The sequence below is a fragment of the Capra hircus genome, chromosome 9, assembly GCF_001704415.2.
Source record: "Capra hircus breed San Clemente chromosome 9, ASM170441v1, whole genome shotgun sequence".
NCBI classification, from domain to species: domain Eukaryota; kingdom Metazoa; phylum Chordata; class Mammalia; order Artiodactyla; family Bovidae; genus Capra; species Capra hircus.
In genome coordinates, this window is record NC_030816.1 from 90,223,706 (window position 1) to 90,246,690 (window position 22,985).

Genomic DNA, 22,985 nt, shown 5'->3' on the forward strand with positions numbered 1-22,985 from the left:
GAAAAATAAGCCGAGAAGGCTGCACATTGCTTCTCCTTTTCATTCTTCACGATTTTTAATTCTGCACTCGAGGGCAGAATTCCAGGAACCTAGTAAGCAAACTTTCCAGTTGCATTTCTTCTTAGAAATGAAATAATGAATGGAAAGGATGAAAAGAGAATTGTCAACAAGCAGCCTTGCCTTTATAAAATCCGAAGTGTAAATTAGGTTGTTAAAAATACGTTTGCATGATAACTGCGTGGTGATTGCAGATTCTGCAGAATGTTTAATATAGTGAAGCTGCTTATAGTATGTGAAATAGATGCTAATTTCCTCAGCTGATGTATTTTTTTCTTATATTTCTGAACATTGAATGAAAGAAACGTGCTAGAAGTTAAGAAGTGCCCCAAATTCCTTTATTTTTTAAGTTAATTCTTATGTCCCAAGTGGGGCTCCCCTGGTGGGTCAGTCAGCAGTGGAGACTCTGCCTGCCAGGGCAGGAAATGTAGGTCCGACTCCTGGGCCAGGAAGGTGCTCTGGAGAAGGGAACGGCAGCCCGCTCCAGCGCTCTCGCCTGGGAAATCCCGCGGAGGAGCCGGGTGGGCTACAGTCCGTAGAGCCGCAGAAGGGTCGGACACGACTGAGCAACTAGATAGCCACAGCGACCCAAGCGAAGGACGGTCTCTTTTCACTGCTGTGTAAAATGTTGCTTTTCCCTTTGTTCTTATCAGCTGGATTTATTTTATTCCTGGAAGGCAAGCCTTCATTTTCAGACATGAGTGCTTCAAAAGTCTTAATACATCTCTTTTTTTGTCTTTTTTTTTTTTTTTTTCAGCCAAGAAAGCAAGGATGAATGACTCCACGGCAGGTCCTCAACACGTGGCCAACTCCCTCACCAAAAAGCAATTAAAAAAACCAAAACAAACACATAGTATTTGCACTTTGTACTTTAACTGTAAATTCACTTTGTAGAAATGAGATATTTAAATAGACGGCTTTAATCTGTGAAAATAGAAGGGCTGGCTTCAGAAAATTAATCACATACAATGTATGTGTCCTTCTTTGACCTTCAAAACCTGTAGCTGGTGGAGATGTATTTCGAGTGGATTTAAGCTTAGCTTCTTCATCCCACACGTGTTAACCGACAGAAGCCTTGGCCGAGGTGCCCTGGCTCCACCCTGTGCCTCCTCCTGACGGGCGCCGTCACTAGCAGCCTCACCAGGTTGGCTTTGCCAGGGACCTACTGTCCTGGCGGCATCACTGACGCTATGCTGGAAGCTCCACGGCTCCATAGACGTGTGTAGTCGACTGCTGACCCCGTGCTGGGTTTGTTCGCTTCTTGGGATCTTGTGTTAGCTTGCTGGTTTTCTTTCCCGAGTTCCTGCTCCTGCAGTGAGTTGTCCAGCCACTGGCACAGTCTTCACCAGTAGTGCCCTGGTAGAAGAGGAGATTTTCAACCTTTTCTTGGTATGCCTGTTTTCCATTGTGAGCTTCCGTTTGAGTTTTGCTTTGGGCTCAGATTATCCATGCTGAAAATGCTAGATAATTCTGCCTCCCTTCCTGAGGCAGCGTGGAAAAGTAAATTTAATCACGATCCGACCCAGCCAGCCAAACATGCTTGTCAGCCTTCTTCTCTTACGCCTGGCCCCTGTCCACCCGTCCATGGTCTACCCCGGCGCCCCCGGGAAGGGAAAGCTGCCGCCTGAGCAAGTTGCTTAGAGAAGGCGTGGCCCGGCGAGGCTGGGCCCGGTGCTGGTCCTGGCAGCTGGGGCAAAGGCCTGTGGGTGCCCGCGTCCCTTCTTTCCTGGAGGCGTCCGGGCCTCGAGGACTGGCCCCTGGGAAATTCCCCCGAGTGGGGCTGGACAGGGGTGGGGGGCAGCGGGGCCGGGCCTCAGGGGAGCCGGCCGCCCCCGTCAGGGCTGGAGCCCCACCTCCGTGCTGTGTCCACGGGCTCCGTGGAGTGGAGCGCAGTGACAGACTGACGCTGCCTCAGCTCGAGCTTTAGGTCTGGAAAAAAGCTTCTTGTCCCCAGATCCCCCAACACACAGCCTGTCGATCTGTCTCGACAATTTTCATGAAGACGTTTCCTGCAGTGTCTCGCGGGAGAGTCAAAGGGGAACCTTGGAGCCTCAAAACCAGCCCCCGTGTGTCACCATTGTTTAAGAAACAGTTATGATCCTAACTTTATTGGATAATCTTTTATATTTCTGAACTTTGAATTTAATCATTTTTCTTAGATTAAAATAAAATATGCTATCAAAACCTTAGTCAGCCTCTTGCTTCATTCTAAAGTCGTCTACTGTTGGGAGGCAAGACAGGGATGCTGGGCTGGGGGGAGGTGGACCCTGGTGCGGCCCCTCTGGCCGTGGGACTCGGGGTAAGAGCCTTTGGGGGCTTCAGCCTCCTGCTCTCAAACAAGATGACAAACGGCGACGTGCACCCTGGTGAAGGCACAGGTGTCCACGTGTGGAGGGTGCAGGCTGGGGCAAAGGGCACACGTGCTCATCCTCGTGATGGGAAGCAGCCCTCCACTCACGAGGAACTGAGGGCTGGAGGCCTTCCTGTGCTGCCGGACGCTGGGAGGGCCACAGGAGAGGCAGAAATGCTCTTGTCTCAGTTAAAGCTGATGCTGCTCACATCACAGCTCCAGAAACCCTGGCGGATTTTGGGCCCAGCCCCAGTCTCCTGTCCTTGGCTAGACTCTCCACGTCTCTTACTGCAGTGGGGCTGCTTCCCTCGGTTTTGCTGAGATGTAACTGACACACAGGGCTGTGAAGGGTAAGATACACGGCATGGTGAATCCCTTCCGTATGCCATGAAATGACCGTCATAGTAAGTTGAGAGCATCCGATCTCTCACGTAGCTACCAAGAAAGGTTGCTTTTTCGCCCTAGTGATGAAAACTTTCAGGATCTGCTTTCTGAGTAGTTTTCAAATACCCCAGTTGGCCGCGCTGACTGGCCCGTCACGGTGTGGTCCGCACAGCAGCCTCTTGGCTGGCCATGCTTCCTCTAGGACCCTCTCTTCCCTCCCAGTAACTCTCCCCTCAGCTGCACTTTTTCTTTCTCTGCTCAGAAAAGTGTCGTCTTTGTAAAACTCAACCTTAGCATTTCAATTATGCAATCAAGATGCTGCTGGAAAGGAGTTAAGAGGAAGCTGCCAGGAAGCAGTCCTTGATGGGGTGGGGTTTGGACTGGTTCTGGAGCAGGTACGAGAGGACGAGTGTCCAAGGAGGCTTAGAGCCTGAACAAAGGCAGGTAGGCTGGAGAGACGACAGAGCCGTGGAGGCAGTGGGCCAACACGCCGGGGCTGGAGCAGATGGTTCTTATTGCTAACTATTAAGACTCTAAACGAGAAACAGAAACTGATTCCCTTCCGTACCTGGCGCAGCTGACCTAGTGACAGATGCCTCCCTCCCCCACGGCCCTCCCCTCCTTCTCATGTTGGAACTGCTCCCCTGCCTCCTTGTCAGAAATCTCCAAGTGGAAGCTTATTTAGAAGTGCACTGACCAACTCATAAATCACGCCCATGAAAGTCACAGCCGGAATTTTATCGAGTTATCAGGACGGAAGGTGTCAGCTTTCCTGTAACCCATGTGCAGCAATGACCGACATCATCGGAAGCTGCCAAGGGGACACCAGGCGATGTGAGCAACAGAGCCGGCCGGAGAGAAAGTGAGGGGGAGAAGTAAGAGGCCCGTGGGCAGCGGTGACGGTGGCGGTGAAAACGGTGCTAAGGAGAAGGGTGACGGTGCTGCTGTGGCGGTGATGGTGGTGCTGGTGGTGGTTAGGATGGCGGTGATCAGGGTGATCAGGGTGATCGTGATGGTGATGCTGATGGTGGTGATGTGGTGGTTATGATGATGGGGATGATGCTGCTCAGGGTGATGGTGGTCACGGTGCTGATGGTGCTGACGGTGATGGTGGTGATGACCGTGGTGGTTATGATGATGGTGATCAGAGTGATCTGGGTGATGGTGGCGATAGTGATGATGGTGAAGGTGGTGATGGTGGTTGTTATGGTGGTGATCAGGGTGATCGTGATGGTGCTGATGGTGGTGATGGTGGTGATGGTGGTGATGATGGTGGTGATGGTGGTGATGGTGGTTATGATGGTGGTGATGATGGTGGTGATGGTGGTGATGGTGGTGGTGATGGTGGTTTTCTCCCTAATACCATGTTCTACCACAGAGGCTTAGAGAAGGAAATGGCAACCCACTCCAGTATTCTTACCTGGAAAATCCCATGGACAGAGGAGCTGGCAGGCTACAGTTCAGAGGTCGCGAAGAGTCAGATAAGACTGAGTGACCTGAGCACAGCACATGCCACAGTGGCCAGAATTTGTAAAGCATTTTTGATTGATTAGATGCTTAGGCGTTTTTTTATTTCTTCACTCTAAAAAGCTGTGTTAGCTACTTTTTTACTACAAAGCTATAAACAAACCACCCCAAACTCCACAGTCTAGCCTACCCCTGGCTATTCTTACCACTCTCTGCATGTCGGCGGGGCTGGCGGGGCTCTGCTGGGCCGGCCCCGTGCCTCACCACTGCTCCAGGATGAGGGGCCACTGGGGTGTGTCTCTGCGTGGCTGGGGCTGAAGCACGGTACAATTTACCCGACTGTGAGCACGTTTCAAACCTCATCTTGTGACCTGTCTGCTCGCATCTGTGAACCACCCCTCCGAGCGGGTCCCCAGGCTCAGCCTCCCAGGCTCCTTGGGTCTGTTCTGCTGTCTGTAGAGCAAAGTCTTGTCCTGGGCACCGGCCAGAGGGTCAGTATTTCATCAGGGACCGCACACGACTGAGGAAAGAGGCATGTGGCACATTTTGTGTTTTATCTGAACTGCGCTCATCTCACACACTAGTAAAGTGATGCTCAAAATTCTCCAAGCCAGGCTTCAGCAATATGTGAACCACGAAATTCCAGATATTCAAGCTGGTTTTAGAAAAGGCAGAGGAACCAGAGATCAAATTGCCAACATCCGCTGGATCATCGAAAAGCAAGAGAGTTCCAGAAAAACGTCTATTTCTGCTTTATTGACTATGCCAAAGCCTTTGACTGTGTGGATCACAATAAACTGTGGAAATTTCTGAGAGTGATGGTAATACCAGACCACCTAACCTGCCTCTTGAGAAACCTATATGCAGGTCAGGAAACAACAGTTCGAACTGGACATGGAATAACAGACTGGTTCCAAATACGAAAAGGAGTACGTCAAGGCTATTTATTGTCACCCTGCTTATTTAAGTTATATGCAGAGTACATCAGGAGAAACGAGGACCAACCTAGATAGCATATTCAAAAGCAGAGACATTACTTTGCCGACTAAGGTCCGTCTAGTCAAGGCTATGGTTTTTCCTGTGGTCATGTATGGATGTGAGAGTTGGACTGTGAAGAAGGCTGAGCGCCGAAGAATTGATGCTTTTGAACTGTGGTGTTGGAGAAGACTCTTGAGAGTCCCTTGGACTGCAAGGAGATCCAAACATTCCATCCTAAAGGAAATCAGTCCTGGGTGTTCATTGGAAGGACCGATGCTGAGGCTGAAACTCCAGTACTTTGGCCACCTCATGTGAAGAGCTGACTCATTGGAAAAGACCCTGATGCTGGGAGGGATTGGGGGCAGGAGGAGAAGGGGACGACAGAGGATGAGATGGCTGGATGGCATCACCGACTCCATGGGCATGAGTTTGAGTGAACTCTGGGAGTTGGTGATGGACAGGGAGGCCTGGTGTGCTACAATTCATGGGGTCACAAAGAGTCGGACACGAGTGAGCGACTGAAATGGACTGAACTGAACTGAGCTGAACTGAGTCCCATTCAGTCGACAGCCGCTGAATTTCTCTGGCCACGGCATCTCTGCTTTGCGTCTCTTCCTCAGAGTTTGAGCTAGTCACTTGCTGTCCACGGTGGAAGGGAGGGGAGGCTGCCGGGGAGGGAGGGAGTGTTCCACAGGGCCCGGCCACCCCCTGACCCTGAACGGCTCTCGGTGTTTACTGCATCTCCGTAGGTCACGTGAAATAAATGCCCCCTTTCTGCCTATTTTCTCTGGACATCTGAGTGCTTGCTGAGTTCTGATAAAATTGACCAGTTAATTCATTTCCTATGTGTTTCACAGTGGAAAGATTTCATACACCTCGTTATTAATATTTTACCTTCAAAACAAAGATTTGACTTCCCTCAGTTGAAGGTATGCTCAGTCAATAGATTGTTTCTTTGTTTAAAAAAAGGATCTTTGTGCTCCCAACCAGACTGCCTACGTGATGCTCTTCCAGTCTACCGCGGCTGTCGTAGTTCGGAGGAGAAGCGCCATTTCACTCCTTAAGATCTTGTAAGTGCGCCGGGGGAACCACCTCGAATGATTCAGTTTAAATTTACATATTCATGATGCTCTGAGTATTAGGCCAGAAAAGCTGTTTCATTACTTAAAATGTGTCCAACTCTGCTTTTTCATCTAAGACAATGGTCTTTCTAGTTTGGTGAGCAATGTTGTTACCTGAGCCCTATTATAATGAAAGAAACGTATTTCTAGAAGTAAGATAAGATGAATAATTGAAATGTGCTTTGGAAAGGGTTTAGGAGCGGGTGGTGGTGCTGAGCGGAGCGCACGCGACCTGGAGTGACTTCTGCCAACAACCTCTGGGCTTCCCGACACTGACGCTGTTATTTGTGCGTGCGCGCTCAGCCGCCTCAGCCATTTCTGGCTCTTTGCAACCCCACGGGCTGTAGCCTGCTAGGCCCCTCTGTCTGTGGTGGTCCTAGGCAGGAATATTGGTGTGGGTTGCCATGCGCTCCTCCAGGGCATCTTCCCGACCCAGGGATCGAACCCACGTCTCTTACGTCTCCTGCGTTGGCAGGCGGTTCTTTTCCATTAGCGCCACCTGGGAAGCCCGACTCTATGCTCACTGAGCCTGAAATGCAAGTCCCCCCACCCCCAGCTTGGGAAAGAGAAATGAAATGAGAGCAGAGCGTATTCATAGCAACGCTGATGTTCACACCTGTAAGGAAAGGCTGTTCCTTCTGGCGACCCCACAGTCTCTGACATTTCCTGATCTGGGATCTGGACCAAACCAGAAACCCTGCCCCTGGGTGATGGAAGCCGCCTAAACGTGCTTGTGGCTGTCTCATCAGGTCCTCGAAGCAGAGCCTGTGACGAGAGCAGGTCTGTTCAGCACAGCACAGAGTGATCACACAAAAGCCTCAAAGACTACCGCTGGGCAGGATGAAAATGGTCCCCTTATGCCTTCAACACGCTAAAGAGCCAATAGGTTTGATGTCAGAGTCCGTCTTCCATTTCGTCCCTTTCTCTCTAACTCTGCCTCCAGTTTTCTCTGACCTTCCCTAATGTGTTCGCCCGGAAGCCACGTGTACCTGGCGAAACCTTGAGAAGCGAGCTATGGCCTGCTGTTGCTGCTACTCTCAAGACGTGGTCCAGGGAAGGGAGAATGGGAGCTGGAGCTTTTCAGAGACCAGCGCCCACCCCGGCCCCTGGCACGGCGAGCAGCGATGCCCCCTCTCTGGGGCGCCTCCAAGTCCCGTCACAGTCACCACGCCTTTCCCAGACCACACCGCAGAGTCTAACCGTGGAAATGAGCCTCCGCATTGATAAATCAGGGTGACTCTCCTGTCACCCGAATGTGAACAATTCCACCTTTCCCCCAAAACTGAAACCAATCATTCCCAAATGTGCTGTTTTTATTTGCTTTTGTGTTGGGGAGCTAGGCAGTAATTCACTGTAGCTCCCTAAGGGCTATTGAGAATTCCTTTACTTGTAAATTTTGAGATGAACACATCCATCTGTTATTTCTCCTTTTAAGTTTGAAAATCCACGTGCCAAGTACAGGATACCGTTCTAGGCACCATAGATCATATTTGTAATAACATCATTTATGAAACTGAATCAGGTCACGACGGCCACCATCTGAAAACCTCAGATTCAGCAAAGAATTGTCTGAAGGCCGCAGTTCACATCAAATAAAACCGCCTTCGTGATTAATGATTCCTTCTCAGTAAGTTTATCTCCATTGTCTTACTTTTCTTCTTCTTCACATAATCTTCTCTAGTTAACAGCGACGGTCACCCTTTGATTTTTCTGCTTTTCATATTCTTACTGAGACACAAACATGTCATTCACTAAATTTGCAGTGGGCTTGCTATTTTTCATGTTATTTAGGTTTTCATGACTGGAAAAATGTAGACGGGCTCATCTTTCTGTCAAATGCTAAACAAGTACATTTTCCAGAGTTTCTTTTTGGGAGAGTGGGGCATGGAGTCTGTGCTCCATCTTGCTGATAAAATGCATGTTGACTTTAAGATGAAGATCGATTACATAGTTAAAGCCTGGAGGGGAAGCCCTTTCACCAGTCCCAGCTGGTCCCCTGGCCGCCTCGAGGCTGCTGAAAAGTCCATAGACAGCTATGCTCTGGCAGTGGGCCCAAAGGACCCTTATCTGATTACAGATCGGACGTATTTTCAACCCGTCATACCACGTCTGACTGGGATGCTTTCTCTTGAGCCAGGCTCACACACCCGAGCCCGAGGTGGACCCTGGCCACACCGCCTCTCCTGGGTTCGGACCTAAGGGTCCTGCCAGTGCTCCCGTGGGGGCCCCGCCACCTGCTGTCCTCCACCCGCCTCTCTCTCGTCAGTCGTAACGTTTTCTTCTTTGGCGCATTTCTAGAACCACAAGTGGGGCAGAGCAGAGCTCCGTCCATGTGTGCCAGGGGCTAGGGTGAATCGTGCCCTTTTCTAGCGAGCAGCGGGAGGCCAAGGCCTTGCTGTGAGGGGCCGCTAACTTGGGCGGGGGGCGAGCTGAACTCGCGCTTTCCTCCAGGAGTCTGTGACCTTGGGCAGGATTGCCAGCGGCTCTGAGCGTCCGTATCCTCCCTGGAAAAGAAGAGCATTAATGTCTGGCCCGTGGGACCACTGGGCAGCCTCTCCGGGGGCAGGGCTGGTGCTGTCCCATCCGCACGCCCCCTCCACTCCCTCCTCTGGCAGGAAGGCCCTGATTTTCTGCCATCCCCGCCGCCCCGGCGGACCCAGCCTCTTCCCGGCCACTGCACGCCTTCCTCGACCGCCACCTCCCAGTGCCCTCCGCGCAGGTCGCTGTGTGCCTGTCTCCTCCTCGGTCATTTCTGCTGCGGTGTCTCAGGGACCCCGCCGTCCCTGCAGGAGGCTCCCAAGCCCTTGAGGCCGCTTTCACAGCTTCTGCCCCTCTCGAATCAAGGGAACCACGGAAACGGCCTTCTGGTCCTGCAGACGGTGCAGGCCTCTTCTGTCCTCTCTCGGACCGTAGCTCCCCTCTCGGCTCAGGGCAGAGTCTCTTGTTTGTCCTGAGAACTGCCCCCATGCAAACATCCTCAGCCTCTGCAGCGTGCTCTGTAAACCTCGCCAGGCGGATCCCCGGAGCTGAGCGAACCCAGATGTCTTGGACCTGTGCCGGGGCCCAGGCAGTGAGGTGTGTCTGGAGACTTAGAAAAGCAATCCCCGTGGCGTCCCCTTCGATGATGCTGGGCCCATTGGTGTCACCTCTGCCTCAATCTTCTCCAGGAGGATTTCACAGCTTCTTCTGGGCCCGCCTTCAACCTCTCCAGTCCCCTACCTTCCCCAATGCCCAGCGCGCCCTTCACAAACCCAGCTGCACACTTCCTCACCCCGAAGCCATGATGGGAGGCTTTCTCTTCCCCACTCTCAGACCCCTGGGCCGACGTCCTCCCCACTCGTGGCGGGGTGGGTGGGGTGGGGCCGTGCCCCCCTCAGTGGGCTCTGCCCCTTGCCAGCTCTGGGCCCCTGTCTCCTCCCTGTCACCTGGCTCCCTCCTGAAATGGCAGACCCTCTCTTCCGCTTGCAGGGCCCCCAGCTGAGAAGAGCCTGTCTTGACCCCAGCCCCGCTCCTCCAGCCCTAATTCTCTGAGGCCCCTAGAGCTCTGTCTGTGGAACATCCTGGGAACAGAGCTCTCGGTTCAGTGGGGGCACTGTCAGTCATGCTAGGGCAAGACAGGGGGACGGGCAGGAGGGCCCTGTGGCCAGCCAGCCCTCTGGCCCGAGGCCCTAGCAGGCGGTCCGGGGAGTTTCTGCCTCCCAGCCTCAGTGCATGTCCTCCCCTCTCCCCCTGGCTCTCCACTGGAAGATCAGGAAAGGACCCAGGAAACACTGCTTTCTCAGGGTTGGCTCGGTTTGTGAGGCCAGGTCTGGCTGGCCTGGGACAGGCAGGTCTGGCTGGCCTGGGACTGGCTGGCCTGGGTCTGGGAGCTTTCTTTCCAGCAGCCGTAAGCACGGTCCACACCTCCTCAGACCCCATCAGAGCCGCAAGCCCTCAGCCCCTCTGCCAGGGGAGGCCGAGGTAGTTCCTCCACCTGGGTGAAACCACTCTGGTCCACATCACCGTGGGTTCACGTCCATCCCCCTGGGGCCCCTGTGGGGCCTTCAGAGCCATGGTCTTGTGAATGGCCACCTCCTCCAGGAGCTCATGCTTTTAACTCCCTGATCAGTGACCCCACCACCTGCCCAGCATCCAGGCCTGGAGTGTCTCATCCTCAGGAGGGTGTGTGATCACTGACCCTGCCTCCCCCACACACACCCCCAGCATCACGGGCCTGGAGCATCTCATCCTCAGGAGGGCATGTGATCATTGACCCCATCCACCTCCCACCCCACACACCCCACACACCCCACCTCCACACACACACCCCCAACGTCGCCGGCTCAGAGCTGCTCCTCCTCAGGAGGGTGTGCACATGTGCTGACATGTGTGTTTATAGCTCGTGGCCTCATCCACCTCCTACTCAGAAGTCAAGGAGGGCAGAGCTTCCTCCCCTCTCACTCATGAGTTTCCAGCTCCCAAAGCAGATGCTGGCGTGTTGGGGCACTAGGTGGGTGTCTGGGGGTGCCTGGAGCTCGTCCACTTGCTTGGCTGGTTGATGGGTGAGCACGGTGCCTTGTGTGGCCCAAGTGTTACCATGAAAAGTCATGCTTACCCCCTTTCACTCTTTTCCCACCCGCTCACTTCTTTCATTCTGGGATGGTCTCCTCGTTTTCACAGAGAAACTCCATCGGCCCCCACCCCTCACCCGCAGGTCTCTTTGAATCTGCATCTAATCTGGGCCGATCTGACCGGCCTCACCCCCTTTCTGCCACCTGCCTGCTCCTCTTCTCCACTCTGTCCTGTTCTCCTTCACCCATCCCTCTTTGATCACAGATGATGCAGGAAGATAGAAGCAACTAGAAACTCTCTGCCTAGCTCTGCATCGTCACTACTCACGGCACCCCTGACATCACGCATGTGGGGTTTCACCAGCAAATGCTCTGGACACCATGTGGCTGTCCTGAAATTCAGTTCACTTCTGACACCACCTGTAGTTAGCTGAGACCCCTCCAATACTGTCATACTGGGGATGAAGTCTCCAACATAGGAGCCTGGGCAAGGGGACCCAAACAGTCACCCTATGGCGGGTTCTCGAAATGGACCGTTTGGAGGTCAGCTTATCAAGAAGTGAGAAGCGTAAGTGAACTTGGGAGGGTCAGGTGAAGACGCAGCGGGTACAAACTGAAGCAGTGAGGTGAGCGGGGTCTGCGTGTCGTGGCAATGAGAGAAAAAAGGCCCAGCCGGCAATCTTGATGAGGGAGTGGACCAGAGGGTGGACAGCGGACCACGTGAGGCCATGTGGCCGGAACCAGCACCCGGATCAAACCCCTCCGCTGCCTGGCATGCCGTCCTGAGCACTCGGGACCCCTGGACTGATGCACCTCAGCTCTTCCCCTTCACGGAGACAAACTGTTTACATTAAAGTTCCCCAGGCAGGACAGGGTACACTCCGTGAAACACTGAGGGAGAAGCCGACGTTTATCTGCAGGCCGATGGCAAATTCCAACCAAATGAGGAAGTCTGAACCAGGCCCCTGATGGATTTCTCCCTGTAGGTTTTATGTCCTAAGGCTTTAGGCAAACCCTAATTTCATAACACATTTTAAAATTTTCATTCCCTATGACAATAGACTTTTTAAAGGTTTGCCTGATAGAGTAGCTTTATTTAATTTGTAAACATTTTGATGGTGAAGGAAATAGCAAAGTGTTCATTTTATTATTATTTTTTTTTTTGGTAGTGATAACCAGAAGTCTTTGATCTGTAGATACTTTTGAACTGTGGTGCTGGAGAGACTCTTCAGAGTCCCCTGGACTGCAAGAAGATCCAACCAGTCCATCTTAAAGGAAATCAGTCCTGAGTATTCTTTGGAAGGACTGATGCTGAAGCTGAAGCTCCAATTTTTGGCCACCTGATGGGAAGAGCTGACTCATTAGAAAAGACCCTGATGCTGGGAAAGATTGAAGGCAGGAAGAGAAGGGGACGACAGAGGATGAGATGGTTGGATGGAATCATCGACTCCATGGACACGAGTCTGAGCCAGCTCCAGGAGATGGTGAAGGACAGGGACGCCTGGCGAGCTGCGGGCCACGGTGTCGCAAAGAGTCGGACACATCTTAGCAGCTAAACAACAACAAAGCCAAAAAAAATAGCTGTTTCCTAAAAGCAGAAGTCTCTGCATAGCTCATCTCTGCCAAATAGACTCTGTGAGAAGCCCCTTCACTGGAGCCTTGTTGCATCTGAACAGCCAGCCACATCACTGACAACCTGCTGTGCTCGGGGTTTCTGACAACCAACAGCCCTGGTGCCTCCGGGTCAAGCCGTTATCCGAGTTAGTGATGTTTCTCTCGCCTTCATTCCTCTGCCTGTTGGATCCCTGTCTTCCTTCAGAACCAGCCGACCGCTCAGAGACAGAGGCCTGAGAGGCCCCATCCTCTGACAGCATCCCAGCAAGACGTTTCCCTGGTGAAGCTCTAGTTCCCTCTCTCTGCACTATCTCATCTCAGCTGAGGAGCCCCGTAGGTTCCTTCTGGTTTCATCGTGGTGAAGGGTTAGGAAGCTGAGCTGGAGGGATCCTGGGAAGAGAGGTGAAGACAGGCCTGAGTTTGGCCTGGTTTCCAGGGAGATGGTCAGAGGTGCCTGTCTCTGGTCAGTCCGGAACCCTGCCTCCCAGGGACGCCTGTCGAGTACCCTCGGTGCCTGCTGCCTGCGCCCGGGCACCCGGCTCCCTGCCTGTGGCTCTGCCTGCCGCACAAGGCCAGAAACGCTCGGCCTCGCTGGGGTCCAGGCGGCGCCCAGCCTCTCTCGTGGATGGCGTCCTCATCCCGCCTGACTCGAGTGAAGCCTCTGTCTCGGGTTAAAGGGGCGCTCCATCAAGAGCATCAGCTCATCACGGATTTGTAACGGCCTCCCCTCCCTGCCCTCCGGGGACAATAATCAAGCTCCTACTCTGACTCTCCTGTGGTCCTCGGAGGCGTCCCCAGATATAATTTATGTAATTCCATTGTGACTCAGTAATATCTCCAACATAAAACAATCGGCTGAATGTGAGCCTGAAGGCCTGGGTGAGTCATCCCGGGGCAAACTCATTCTTGTGGGCTATTTCAAAAGCTACACGGCATTACGGGATCACAAGAGAGAACGGTTATAAGACAATGAGTTCCATATTCCACCTCCCTGGAATCCTTTAAAACATGCAAATGTGAAATGAGTGTTCATCGACAGCTGCGATTGTTTTAAACGGAACTTTGCTTTGGGTTAGCATCAATCATGTATGTAAAACGTGAAACATACGGCTTAGATTATCACATGAGCATTAATGTATATTTTTCTTAGATTTGTTTTCATGTTCAAATGCTCTCATGCCCGGCTACAGAGCCAGCAGTGAAACAGTAATGTCGGACTCCCTGTTGCCTTGACATTATACTGAAGCGTTTACGTGGAAGGCGTGGACAAGTCATGCAGAAAGTTGGGAACCGGAGGTGTGAGCTAGGCTGACAGCAAACACAGCTAAAGCGCTCACTTCTGAACTGGTTTCTTGTACTGACTCTCTGCGTGGGCTACAGAATTCCCATCAGATGGCAGGGGTCAAGGTCGCATTAGTTTCTTTGCAAGAGCTGAACAGGCTTGCTGGCAGGAAGGGTCTGTTAGTGAGTGTTGCCCAGTCTTCTGTTGCTGGGGGCTCACCCATAAAGAGCACCTGGGTCTGCCCTGTACTTAGGTCAGGCTCAGGGTGTATGTGGCCAAGTGCAGTGTGCAGTTACATACAGCTCAATTATATCTCCATCAGAAAATTGTGCCCAGAGTTGAAGTGATGGAATAACCTTGAAGGTCTTCATGGAGAACAGCGCCTGCCTTCCTGAGCTGGGTGTGGCCTCGGCCAGGTCAGCCGGGAGGGGCCGGGGCAGGGTCTGCTTTCTGTCCAAGGATGTAAGCAAGGTCAGAGAGCAGGAGGGGGCTCACGCCAGGGGCTCCTTCAAGAGCGGAGAAGCTCCTTCTCGCCCACCTGCCGGCCCACCGCACAGCCTTCATCTCCAGGGAGCGTCAGGTGTGACCGAGCCAGGGCCACGGCTGGCCCTGGACTCCTGACTCCTCCGTCCTGGGGTCTGCGACTCGCCCGTCTCTCCTGCGTGTTTGCGCCCCGTTGTCCCACGTTGCAAAGCAGGGCACTTCTGTGAGCCAGGCTCCCAGGGGTCAGCGAAGCAGCTGCCATTGACTCGAGTCCTGTGTCCCCAGCCCCCACCGAGGCCAACTCGTCTCAACAGGGACGAGTCCCGAGGAGCCCACAGCTCCCACATGTGCGGGCCTTCCTGCTTCTCTGCCGCAGGCCCGCCCATGATGTACAGGGATGCCCGGCCCCTCGAGAGAGAGGTGGACCCGCGGCCCCTGCAGGGTAACCCTGAGCCTGGGAAGGGCACAGGTGGGTGGACCAGAGCCCGGTCCCTGCAACTCAAGGTGGGTGGTTTTGAGAACATTTGACAAGACCCCGCAGTGGGCCCTCAGGCAGGTACCTGACCCCATCCTGCTTCTGGCCTACATCAGGAGCCACAGACGAGCATAAGAGCTACGCTTTGTCCTGGTGTTCAGTCCACAAATGCGCAAGTCTCTGCAGCATACCCGTCAAGATCAGCACAGCAAGTGGGCCCCTGCCTTGTCCAGGCCACGGCCTGGAGCAGGCAGCGCCTCAGTGGAGATTTATTCTGTGTCTTACTCACTGTGTCAGTCACAGCTGTGCAGAGAAAGAGATCGATGGTGTGTGTACGTATGGATGTGTGTACATATATGTGCCTGCGTGTGTATGTCTGTGTATCAGTGTGTGCGTGTGTGTGTATATGTGTATTCAGTCCAGTTCAGCTCAGTCGTGTCCAACTCTTTGCGACCCCATGGACTGCAGCACGCCAGGCCTCCCTGTTCATCACCAACTCCTGGAGTCCACCCAAACCCATGTCCATTGAGCCGGTGATGCCATCCAGCCGTCTCATCCTCTGTCGTCCCTTCTCCTCCCACCTGCAATCTTTCCCAGCATCAGGTCTTTTCCAGTGAGCCAGCTCTTCCATCAGGTGGCCAAAGGATTGGCTACGTGGCGTGCACGATCTTAGCTCCTCAACCAGGGATCGAACCCGGGCCCCTTGCATTGGAAGCGTAGTCTGAACCACTGGACCAGCAGGGCATATGTGTGTGTGTGTGTCCATGTGTCTGTATGTGTGTGTATATATGCGTGTGTCTGCGTGTGTGTATATGTCTGTGTGTCTGTGCGTGTGTGTGTGTGTCTGTGCATGTGTGTGTGTGTTTGTGAGTCCATGTATCTGTATGTATGTGTATATATATGTGTGTATATGTCTGTGTGTCTATGCGTGTGCATGTGTGTGTGCGTGTGTCTGTGTGTGCATGTGTGTGTCTCTGTGTGTGTGTCCATGTATCTGTATGTATGTGTATATATGTGTGCGTCTGCGTGTGTATATATGTCTGTGTGTCTATGCGTGTGTGTCTGTGTGTGTGTCCATGTATCTGTATGTATGTGTATATATGTGTGCGTCTGTGTGTGTATATGTGTGCGTCTGTGTGTGTATATGTCTGTGTGTCTGTGTGTGTGCATGTATGTCTGTGTGTGTGTCCATGTATCTGTATGTATGTGTATATATGTGTGCGTCTGCGTGTGTGTATATGTCTGTGTGTCTGTGCATGTGTGTGTGTGTTTGTGAGTGTGTGTGTCCATGTATCTGTATGTATGTGTATATATATGTGTGTATATGTCTGTGTGTCTATGCGTGTGCATGTGTGTGTGTGTCTGTGTGTGCATGTGTGTGTCTCTGTGTGTGTGTCCATGTATCTGTATGTATGTGTATATATGTGTGCGTCTGCGTGTGTGTATATGTCTGTGTGTCTATGCGTGTGTGCCTGTGTGTGTGTGTCCATGTATCTGTATGTATGTGTGTCTATATGCGTGTGTCTGCATGTGTGTATATGTCTGTGTGTCTGTGCGTGTGTGTGTGTGTCTGTGTGTCCATGTATCTGTATGTATGTGTGTCTATATGCGTGTGTCTGCGTGTGTGTATATGTCTGTGTGTCTGTGCGTGTGTGTGTGTGTCTGTGCATGTGTGTGTGTGTTTGTGAGTCCATGTATCTGTATGTATGTGTATATATATGTGTGTATATATCTGTGTGTCTATGCGTGTGCATGTGTGTGTGCGTGTGTCTGTGTGTGCATGTGTGTGTCTCTGTGTGTGTGTCCATGTATCTGTATGTATGTGTATATATGTGTGTGTCTGCGTGTGTGTATATGTCTGTGTGTCTATGCGTGTGTGTCTGTGTGTGTGTGTCCATGTATCTGTATGTATGTGTATATATGTGTGCGTCTGTGTGTGTATATGTGTGCGTCTGTGTGTGTATATGTCTGTGTGTCTGTGTGTGTGCATGTATGTCTGTGTGTGTGTCCATGTATCTGTATGTATGTGTATATATGTGTGCGTCTGTGTGTGTATATGTGTGCGTCTGTGTGTGTATATGTCTGTGTGTCTGTGCATGTGTGTGTGTGTTTGTGAGTGTGTGTGTCCATGTATCTGTATGTATGTGTATATATATGTGTGTATATGTCTGTGTGTCTATGCGTGTGCATGTGTGTGTGTGTCTGTGTGTGCATGTGTGTGTCTCTGTGTGTGTGTCCATGTATCTGTATGTATGTGTATATATGTGTGCGTCTGCGTGTGTGTATATGTCTGTGTGTCTATGCGTGTGTGCCTGTGTGTGTGTGTCCATGTATCTGTATGTATGTGTGTCTATATGCGTGTGTCTGCATGTGTGTATATGTCTGTGTGTCTGTGCGTGTGTGTGTGTGTCTGTGTGTCCATGTATCTGTATGTATGTGTGTCTATATGCGTGTGTCTGCGTGTGTGTATATGTCTGTGTGTCTGTGCGTGTGTGTGTGTGTCTGTGCATGTGTGTGTGTGTTTGTGAGTCCATGTATCTGTATGTATGTGTATATATATGTGTGTATATATCTGTGTGTCTATGCGTGTGCATGTGTGTGTGCGTGTGTCTGTGTGTGCATGTGTGTGTCTCTGTGTGTGTGTCCATGTATCTGTATGTATGTGTATATATGTGTGTGTCTGCGTGTGTGTATATGTCTGTGTGTCTATGCGTGTGTGTCTGTGTGTGTGTGTCCATGTATCTGTATGTATGTGTATATATGTGTGCGTCTGTGTGTGTATATGTGTGCGTCTGTGTGTGTATATGTCTGTGTGTCTGTGTGTGTGCATGTATGTCTGTGTGTGTGTCCATGTATCTGTATGTATGTGTATATATGTGTGCGTCTGTGTGTGTATATGTGTGCGTCTGTGTGTGTATATGTCTGTGTGTCTGTGTGTCTATGCGTGTGTGTCTGTGTGTGTGTCCATGTATCTGTATGTATGTGTATATATGTGTGCGTCTGCGTGTGTGTATATGTCTGTGTGTCTGTGCATGTGTGTGTGTGTTTGTGAGTGTGTGTGTCCATGTATCTGTATGTATGTGTATATATATGTGTGTATATGTCTGTGTGTCTATGCGTGTGCATGTGTGTGCGTGTGTCTGTGTGTGCATGTGTGTGTCTCTGTGTGTGTGTCCATGTATCTGTATGTATGTGTATATATGTGTGTGTCTGCGTGTGTATATATGTCTGTGTGTCTATGCGTGTGTGTCTGTGTGTGTGTCCATGTATCTGTATGTATGTGTATTTATGTGTGTGTCTGCGTGTGTATATATGTCTGTGTGTCTATGCGTGTGTGTCTGTGTGTGTGTGTCCATGTATCTGTATGTATGTGTATATATGTGTGCGTCTGCGTGTGTGTATATGTCTGTGTGTCTGTGCATGTGTGTGTGTGTGTGTCTGTGTGTGTGCATGTGTGTGTGTGTGTGCAACAGGAGCCTCGGGGAGAGCTGAGGTCCTAAAGGCCACCTGCTGGCAGAATTCCTTTCTCTAGGGAGCCCCTGTCTCTTCTCTTCAGGTCCCCAACTGCCGAATGTGGTCGGCCCACATTGTGAGGCTTGTCTGCTTCATCGGGGGCTTCCCAGGCGGTGCTAGTTGTAAAGAGCCAGCTCGCCGACGCAGGAGACATAAGAGGCTTAAGCCCTGGGTCAGGAAGACGCCCTGGAGGAGGGCACGGCAGCCCACTCGTGCTCTTGCCTGGAGACTCCCATGGACAGAGGAGCCTGGCGGGCTGCAGTCCGTGGGGTCGCAGAGAGTCGGACACAACTAAGGTGATCAGCAGCAGCAGCAGCAGCAGCAGCAGCAGCAGCCGAAATGCCTCCACCTCGACACATGGCTCTGGTTTGACCCAAAACCAGGCACCATGGCCAGCCTGACACACGGCGTGCTTCTCACATCGTCTGTTGATCAGACGCTGAGCCCTGACTACGTCGAGGCCTTGCCAAAAGGCTCATGAATTTTGTACCATCCCATTCAGCGGATCCCAGTTAAAGGCATCCACTGTGCGTCTCTCATATTGGTGACGGGACCGCAGAGTCACAGAAGACGGTGGCTCTGTGTCCATCCAGCTTCCCGCCTGGCCAGCAAGGAGGCCGGGGCCCACGTGCTGCCCGAGCCCCGCGCTCACAACCCGCGACCACTCACGGATACCCATGCATCCGGCGTCTGAAGAAGACAGCTTCCAGGCGGCTCACACCTGCACCGCTCTTCCGGACTCTCCCCCGGCCTCTGCCCCCGGCCGGGCCCAGGCCTGAAGCTGGCTCTCCGTGCTTGCTCATACCGGGAGAATTTATTTGTTCCTCAGAAACTGGACCACATCCGACACATCCAAGTTTAGAGCTGTGCCAGACTCTGTCCTGCTTCTCCGAGACCTGGCTGGGCTGTGGTGCTACTCGATTGGAATTTCTCGTAGACCTCCCTGATCTCTCACGGTAGCCTCACGGGTCCCAGGGTTGTGTCTTCAGGAGGCACAGAGCGTGTCCTGCATGGAGTTTGCACCAGTGTCTCTGCTGGGGGAGGCTGTGCAGCTGCCCTTGTCCTTGGGGTGCAGGGCCGTCTCCAGCACAGGGCACACTGTGGAGGAAAGACACTGCCAGCGTAGATGTCTCCGTGAGGCGGGGGCGGGAGCTTGTGCTCAGGTTCGTCTAGAACTGCCCTGGCAGGGGAGTCGCCAAGCACCCAGGCACATCCTGGCACAGGGAGGAGCTAACACTCTCTTTGAGACAAATTTCCAGAAACTGGCAAGTTTAAATGGATCAGTTGAGGAGCGAATGCTTCCCCTACAGGTGTGGGGCCACGTGTCCTCAAGCAGATCTGACTCAAGGCACCGTTTGAACCTGCAGAGAGACCTCTACCTCTGTCCGCCCAGTGGGATGACATAGGGGGTGGGGGGCAGGCGGGCAGGGGCCCGGCGGTGGGGTGATGCCTCCAATAACAAAAGTGCTATGTCAGCTGGTTTTGGCAGAGCCCTGGAGCCTATGACTCCCTTTTGCAAATACTCAGCAAAATCAACCCTGAAACGGACCAGATACACGTTATTATTTGCATTTTTCAAAGAAGGAGAGACAGAGGTTGTGAGTGTGGTTTATTTCCCCACATTCACAGAGCTACGCACCAGGGGATCTAGGATTCATCTGGACTGTCTTTCCTGCGGCCGCCAGCTCTGGGTGTCCAGGGTAACGTGGGCATAGCCCCCTGGGAGACCGGGTGTCCATCAGCCATCTCCGTCTCTGTGGGCAGAGCTCCTCAGCAGCTCACCTGGAAGTACAGTGAGGAGAGTGTGCGGAGGAGACAGGCGCAGAGGGCTAACAGGACCCCTTGGGGATCGGGGAAATACAGCTGCCCGATTCTTTATTTGAAGTAAGAAATGTGTGTGTGTGTGGAAGAGATAAAGAGGAAGAGAAAAAGCTCCTTTCTCCGTGCGAGGCGTCTGTATACATGCTGCCTATTGCATTAACTTTCTCCTCCAGGCATCCCTGAGGAATTCCAGTTCAAGGACAGCTGGAAAGAAAGCCTTTCAAGTCCTCCTAGCCCCTGAGCCTGCTGCTCTTCTCCACAGTTGGGACGAAACTAGTAACACAGCTCTCCTCCTGCAGGGAGCGTCTTCGTAATACTCCCCCAGCCTTCGTGTATCCAGACCTCCCACTTCTCAGGGCCACGGTGCTGCAGAGACCCAGTCAGAGCCCCGGGCCAGGGATTCTGTGGTGGCCCAGTGGTCAAGCACCCACCCTGCACTGTGGGAGACACAGGTTCAGTCTCTGGTTGGAGAACTGAGATCCCACATGACACCGAGCAATTAAGCTGCAAACTGCTGAGCCCGAGTGCCGTCCTAGAGAGAAGCAGTGAGAGATCCCACGAGCCACAGCTAAGGCCTGATGCCCCCAGATAAAAACCTAACTAAAGAAATGAGACGATCCTGGCCACTCCCAAGCCTGGCCCCACTGGACTTCCCCTCACCGGACCCCACCTGGACCCCCTGGACCCCGCCAGCCACCACCCCAGGGCCCAGAGGCCCAGACAGAGGGCTCCCAGCTTCACACCCACGTCTCCTGAAATTCTGTCCCAGTCTCGGCACAAAGCCGCCACATCTTCCCCTCCCACTGCGTCCCCCTGGTCCCTACCTACTCCCACGAGGGAAAATGGAATTCAATGATTTAATCCCCAGCTATTTGTAGAGAACAACATTTGCTCATGTATAAAAGTCCTTGCAAACCTTATGAGTTCAGAGTTGAAATATGTAGGCTTTCCAGCTAATTGTTTTTCCAAACATAAGGTCTTGACTTTGGGAAAACAGTTTAAAGTTCAAAAACTCTTGAACATCAGATAAGTATTACAAAGCAACGTTTAGATGAGTTTCAGTAAGAATATAGGAATTAGAAACATATGAGTCATAATTTCCTTTAAAGCCCACTTGCATTTAGAGATTAAGGGGCAGAGAGATACTGATTAACCAAATGTGTTCAAGCATTTAGTAAATCCAGAGTATTTAAAACATCATGAAAACATTTAGGAAGAAAAATAGTTATTGCATTTACTGAGTGCGCTGTAGGCCATGCAAATAAAGCAGTGTTTAGAGAGTTCTTAAAAATTATTTACCACTTGGTGTTACCTAGCTGGGACCAAAATGAATCCAGAAAGTTTGCGTTGTGGACACATAAGCCACCTTTACACGACTCCATATTTCCAGTTAGAGAAGGTGCATTAAGATTCTCAAAAGTAGTGGATAAAGGTGCTGATAGATACAGAATGAAAAATAATTCGGCAGGCTCTTTTATCATTTCCTGACAAATTAGTGTGGCTAATTTAGGCTTAACAAATGTTTATGGGACACTTTTCCTTCTGTCAAAGGCTCATTTTCCCCTCAGTCAAGGTAGTCCAATATAAAACTTTCACAGCTTATAAAACACATCTAGTATATTAGGAACGAATAGATACTTTAGGGTATCAGTGCAAGCAGAAGATCCATTTAAAATAAATAAAAGCTTCAGATGAAGCTGGGGAATCAAAGACACACAGGGTGACCCTCTCCAGGTGGGAAACGGGTGTGAATGTGGTGCTTCAAGCAACCGAGGCGAACAAGGGGACGCGGCAATTTGCCAGGAGAGTCTAGAACAACAAACACCCCATCGCAAAGCAAGCTGGAAGAAGGAGCAAGAGGGCGAGCGCAGAGTGCGGGACAGAGTGATTCCCATTGCACCGGCAATCCCGGTAAACATAAACGAAGCTGTCTTGCCTCAGGTAACAGAACTCCTTATCATTGTTTTAAGAAAAAGTTTAGTTCAATAGAATGAGCGGTTACAGAGACATGTTAACCGTTAATACTTATTAACAGTCTTTTACTCAAAAGATCTTTGCATGCATTTTCTTTTTTCAATTTTGCTTTTTCTTCATTCCTTGAGACTTCTGTGCTGTAGGTGAATGCACAGAATTATACGGCGGGCTGTGACAGACTTTAATGAGAAAAGGGGGCAAAGCCGTGGGTGGGCGGGGTAGAGCGGGTGGGCGGGGTAGAGCAAGCGGCTGAAGCTAATGCAGATCTCAGGTTTCACACACTGTGGTCTGCACACTGGATGCTCAGACCGTCAGGAAGAGGCCTGGCTCTCTCCGAGCCTGTCTTTCTGAGTCAGTCTGGGTCAGATGTGACTGAAATGGACCCTGAGTCAGCAGACAGAATTTGCACATCTTGTTGGAACTCTGTCCACGGACCTTCTCCGTGGCCCCTGCGGTCCTGGGCTGGGGCCAAGGCAGGTGTGATCCAGGGCCTGGCCCTGCAATGATTCCGGCGGGGCTCAGGGCAAGCATCGCTCTTCCTCACACGTAGGACCCCCAGGGGCCAGGGGGGACCGGGAAGCACCCTGCTTTGCTTGGAGGCGGAGACCTGGCTGGCAAGAAATAGGACTTAAAAGTGAGGTGCAGAGGAGAACCAATTAGACCAACTGCTGATGGTAATATTAGGGACCATCATTTGCACAATCCTATTGCACATCCTGTGCACAACAGGAGTATCATTCATTGAAATTAAAATGAGTTTCAGATATTAAGAGCTACTCTGGATACTATTAACATGAATTTTAATAACTACAGCTTTTAAATAAAATTCTTTATTACTTACAGAATTGCTTTCATTCTGCTGCCTTGCAAACACTTGGTCTCTTAAATGTATTTTTCTTCTCTGTGTGTTTTTCAC

General features: G+C 51.6%; 1 protein-coding gene across 2 annotated transcripts in view; it reads left to right on the forward strand.

The window, feature by feature from the left end:
- SMOC2 (SPARC related modular calcium binding 2) overlaps positions 1–2,243 on the forward strand; it is a 163,067-nt gene extending 160,824 nt beyond the window's left edge. For both annotated transcript variants that reach the window (XM_018053484.1, XM_018053485.1), the window contains exon 13: positions 815–2,243. In XM_018053484.1, the coding sequence (XP_017908973.1) occupies positions 815–832 (18 nt within the window). In that variant the 3' untranslated portion in view covers positions 833–2,243. The remainder of the gene's footprint in view (positions 1–814) is intronic.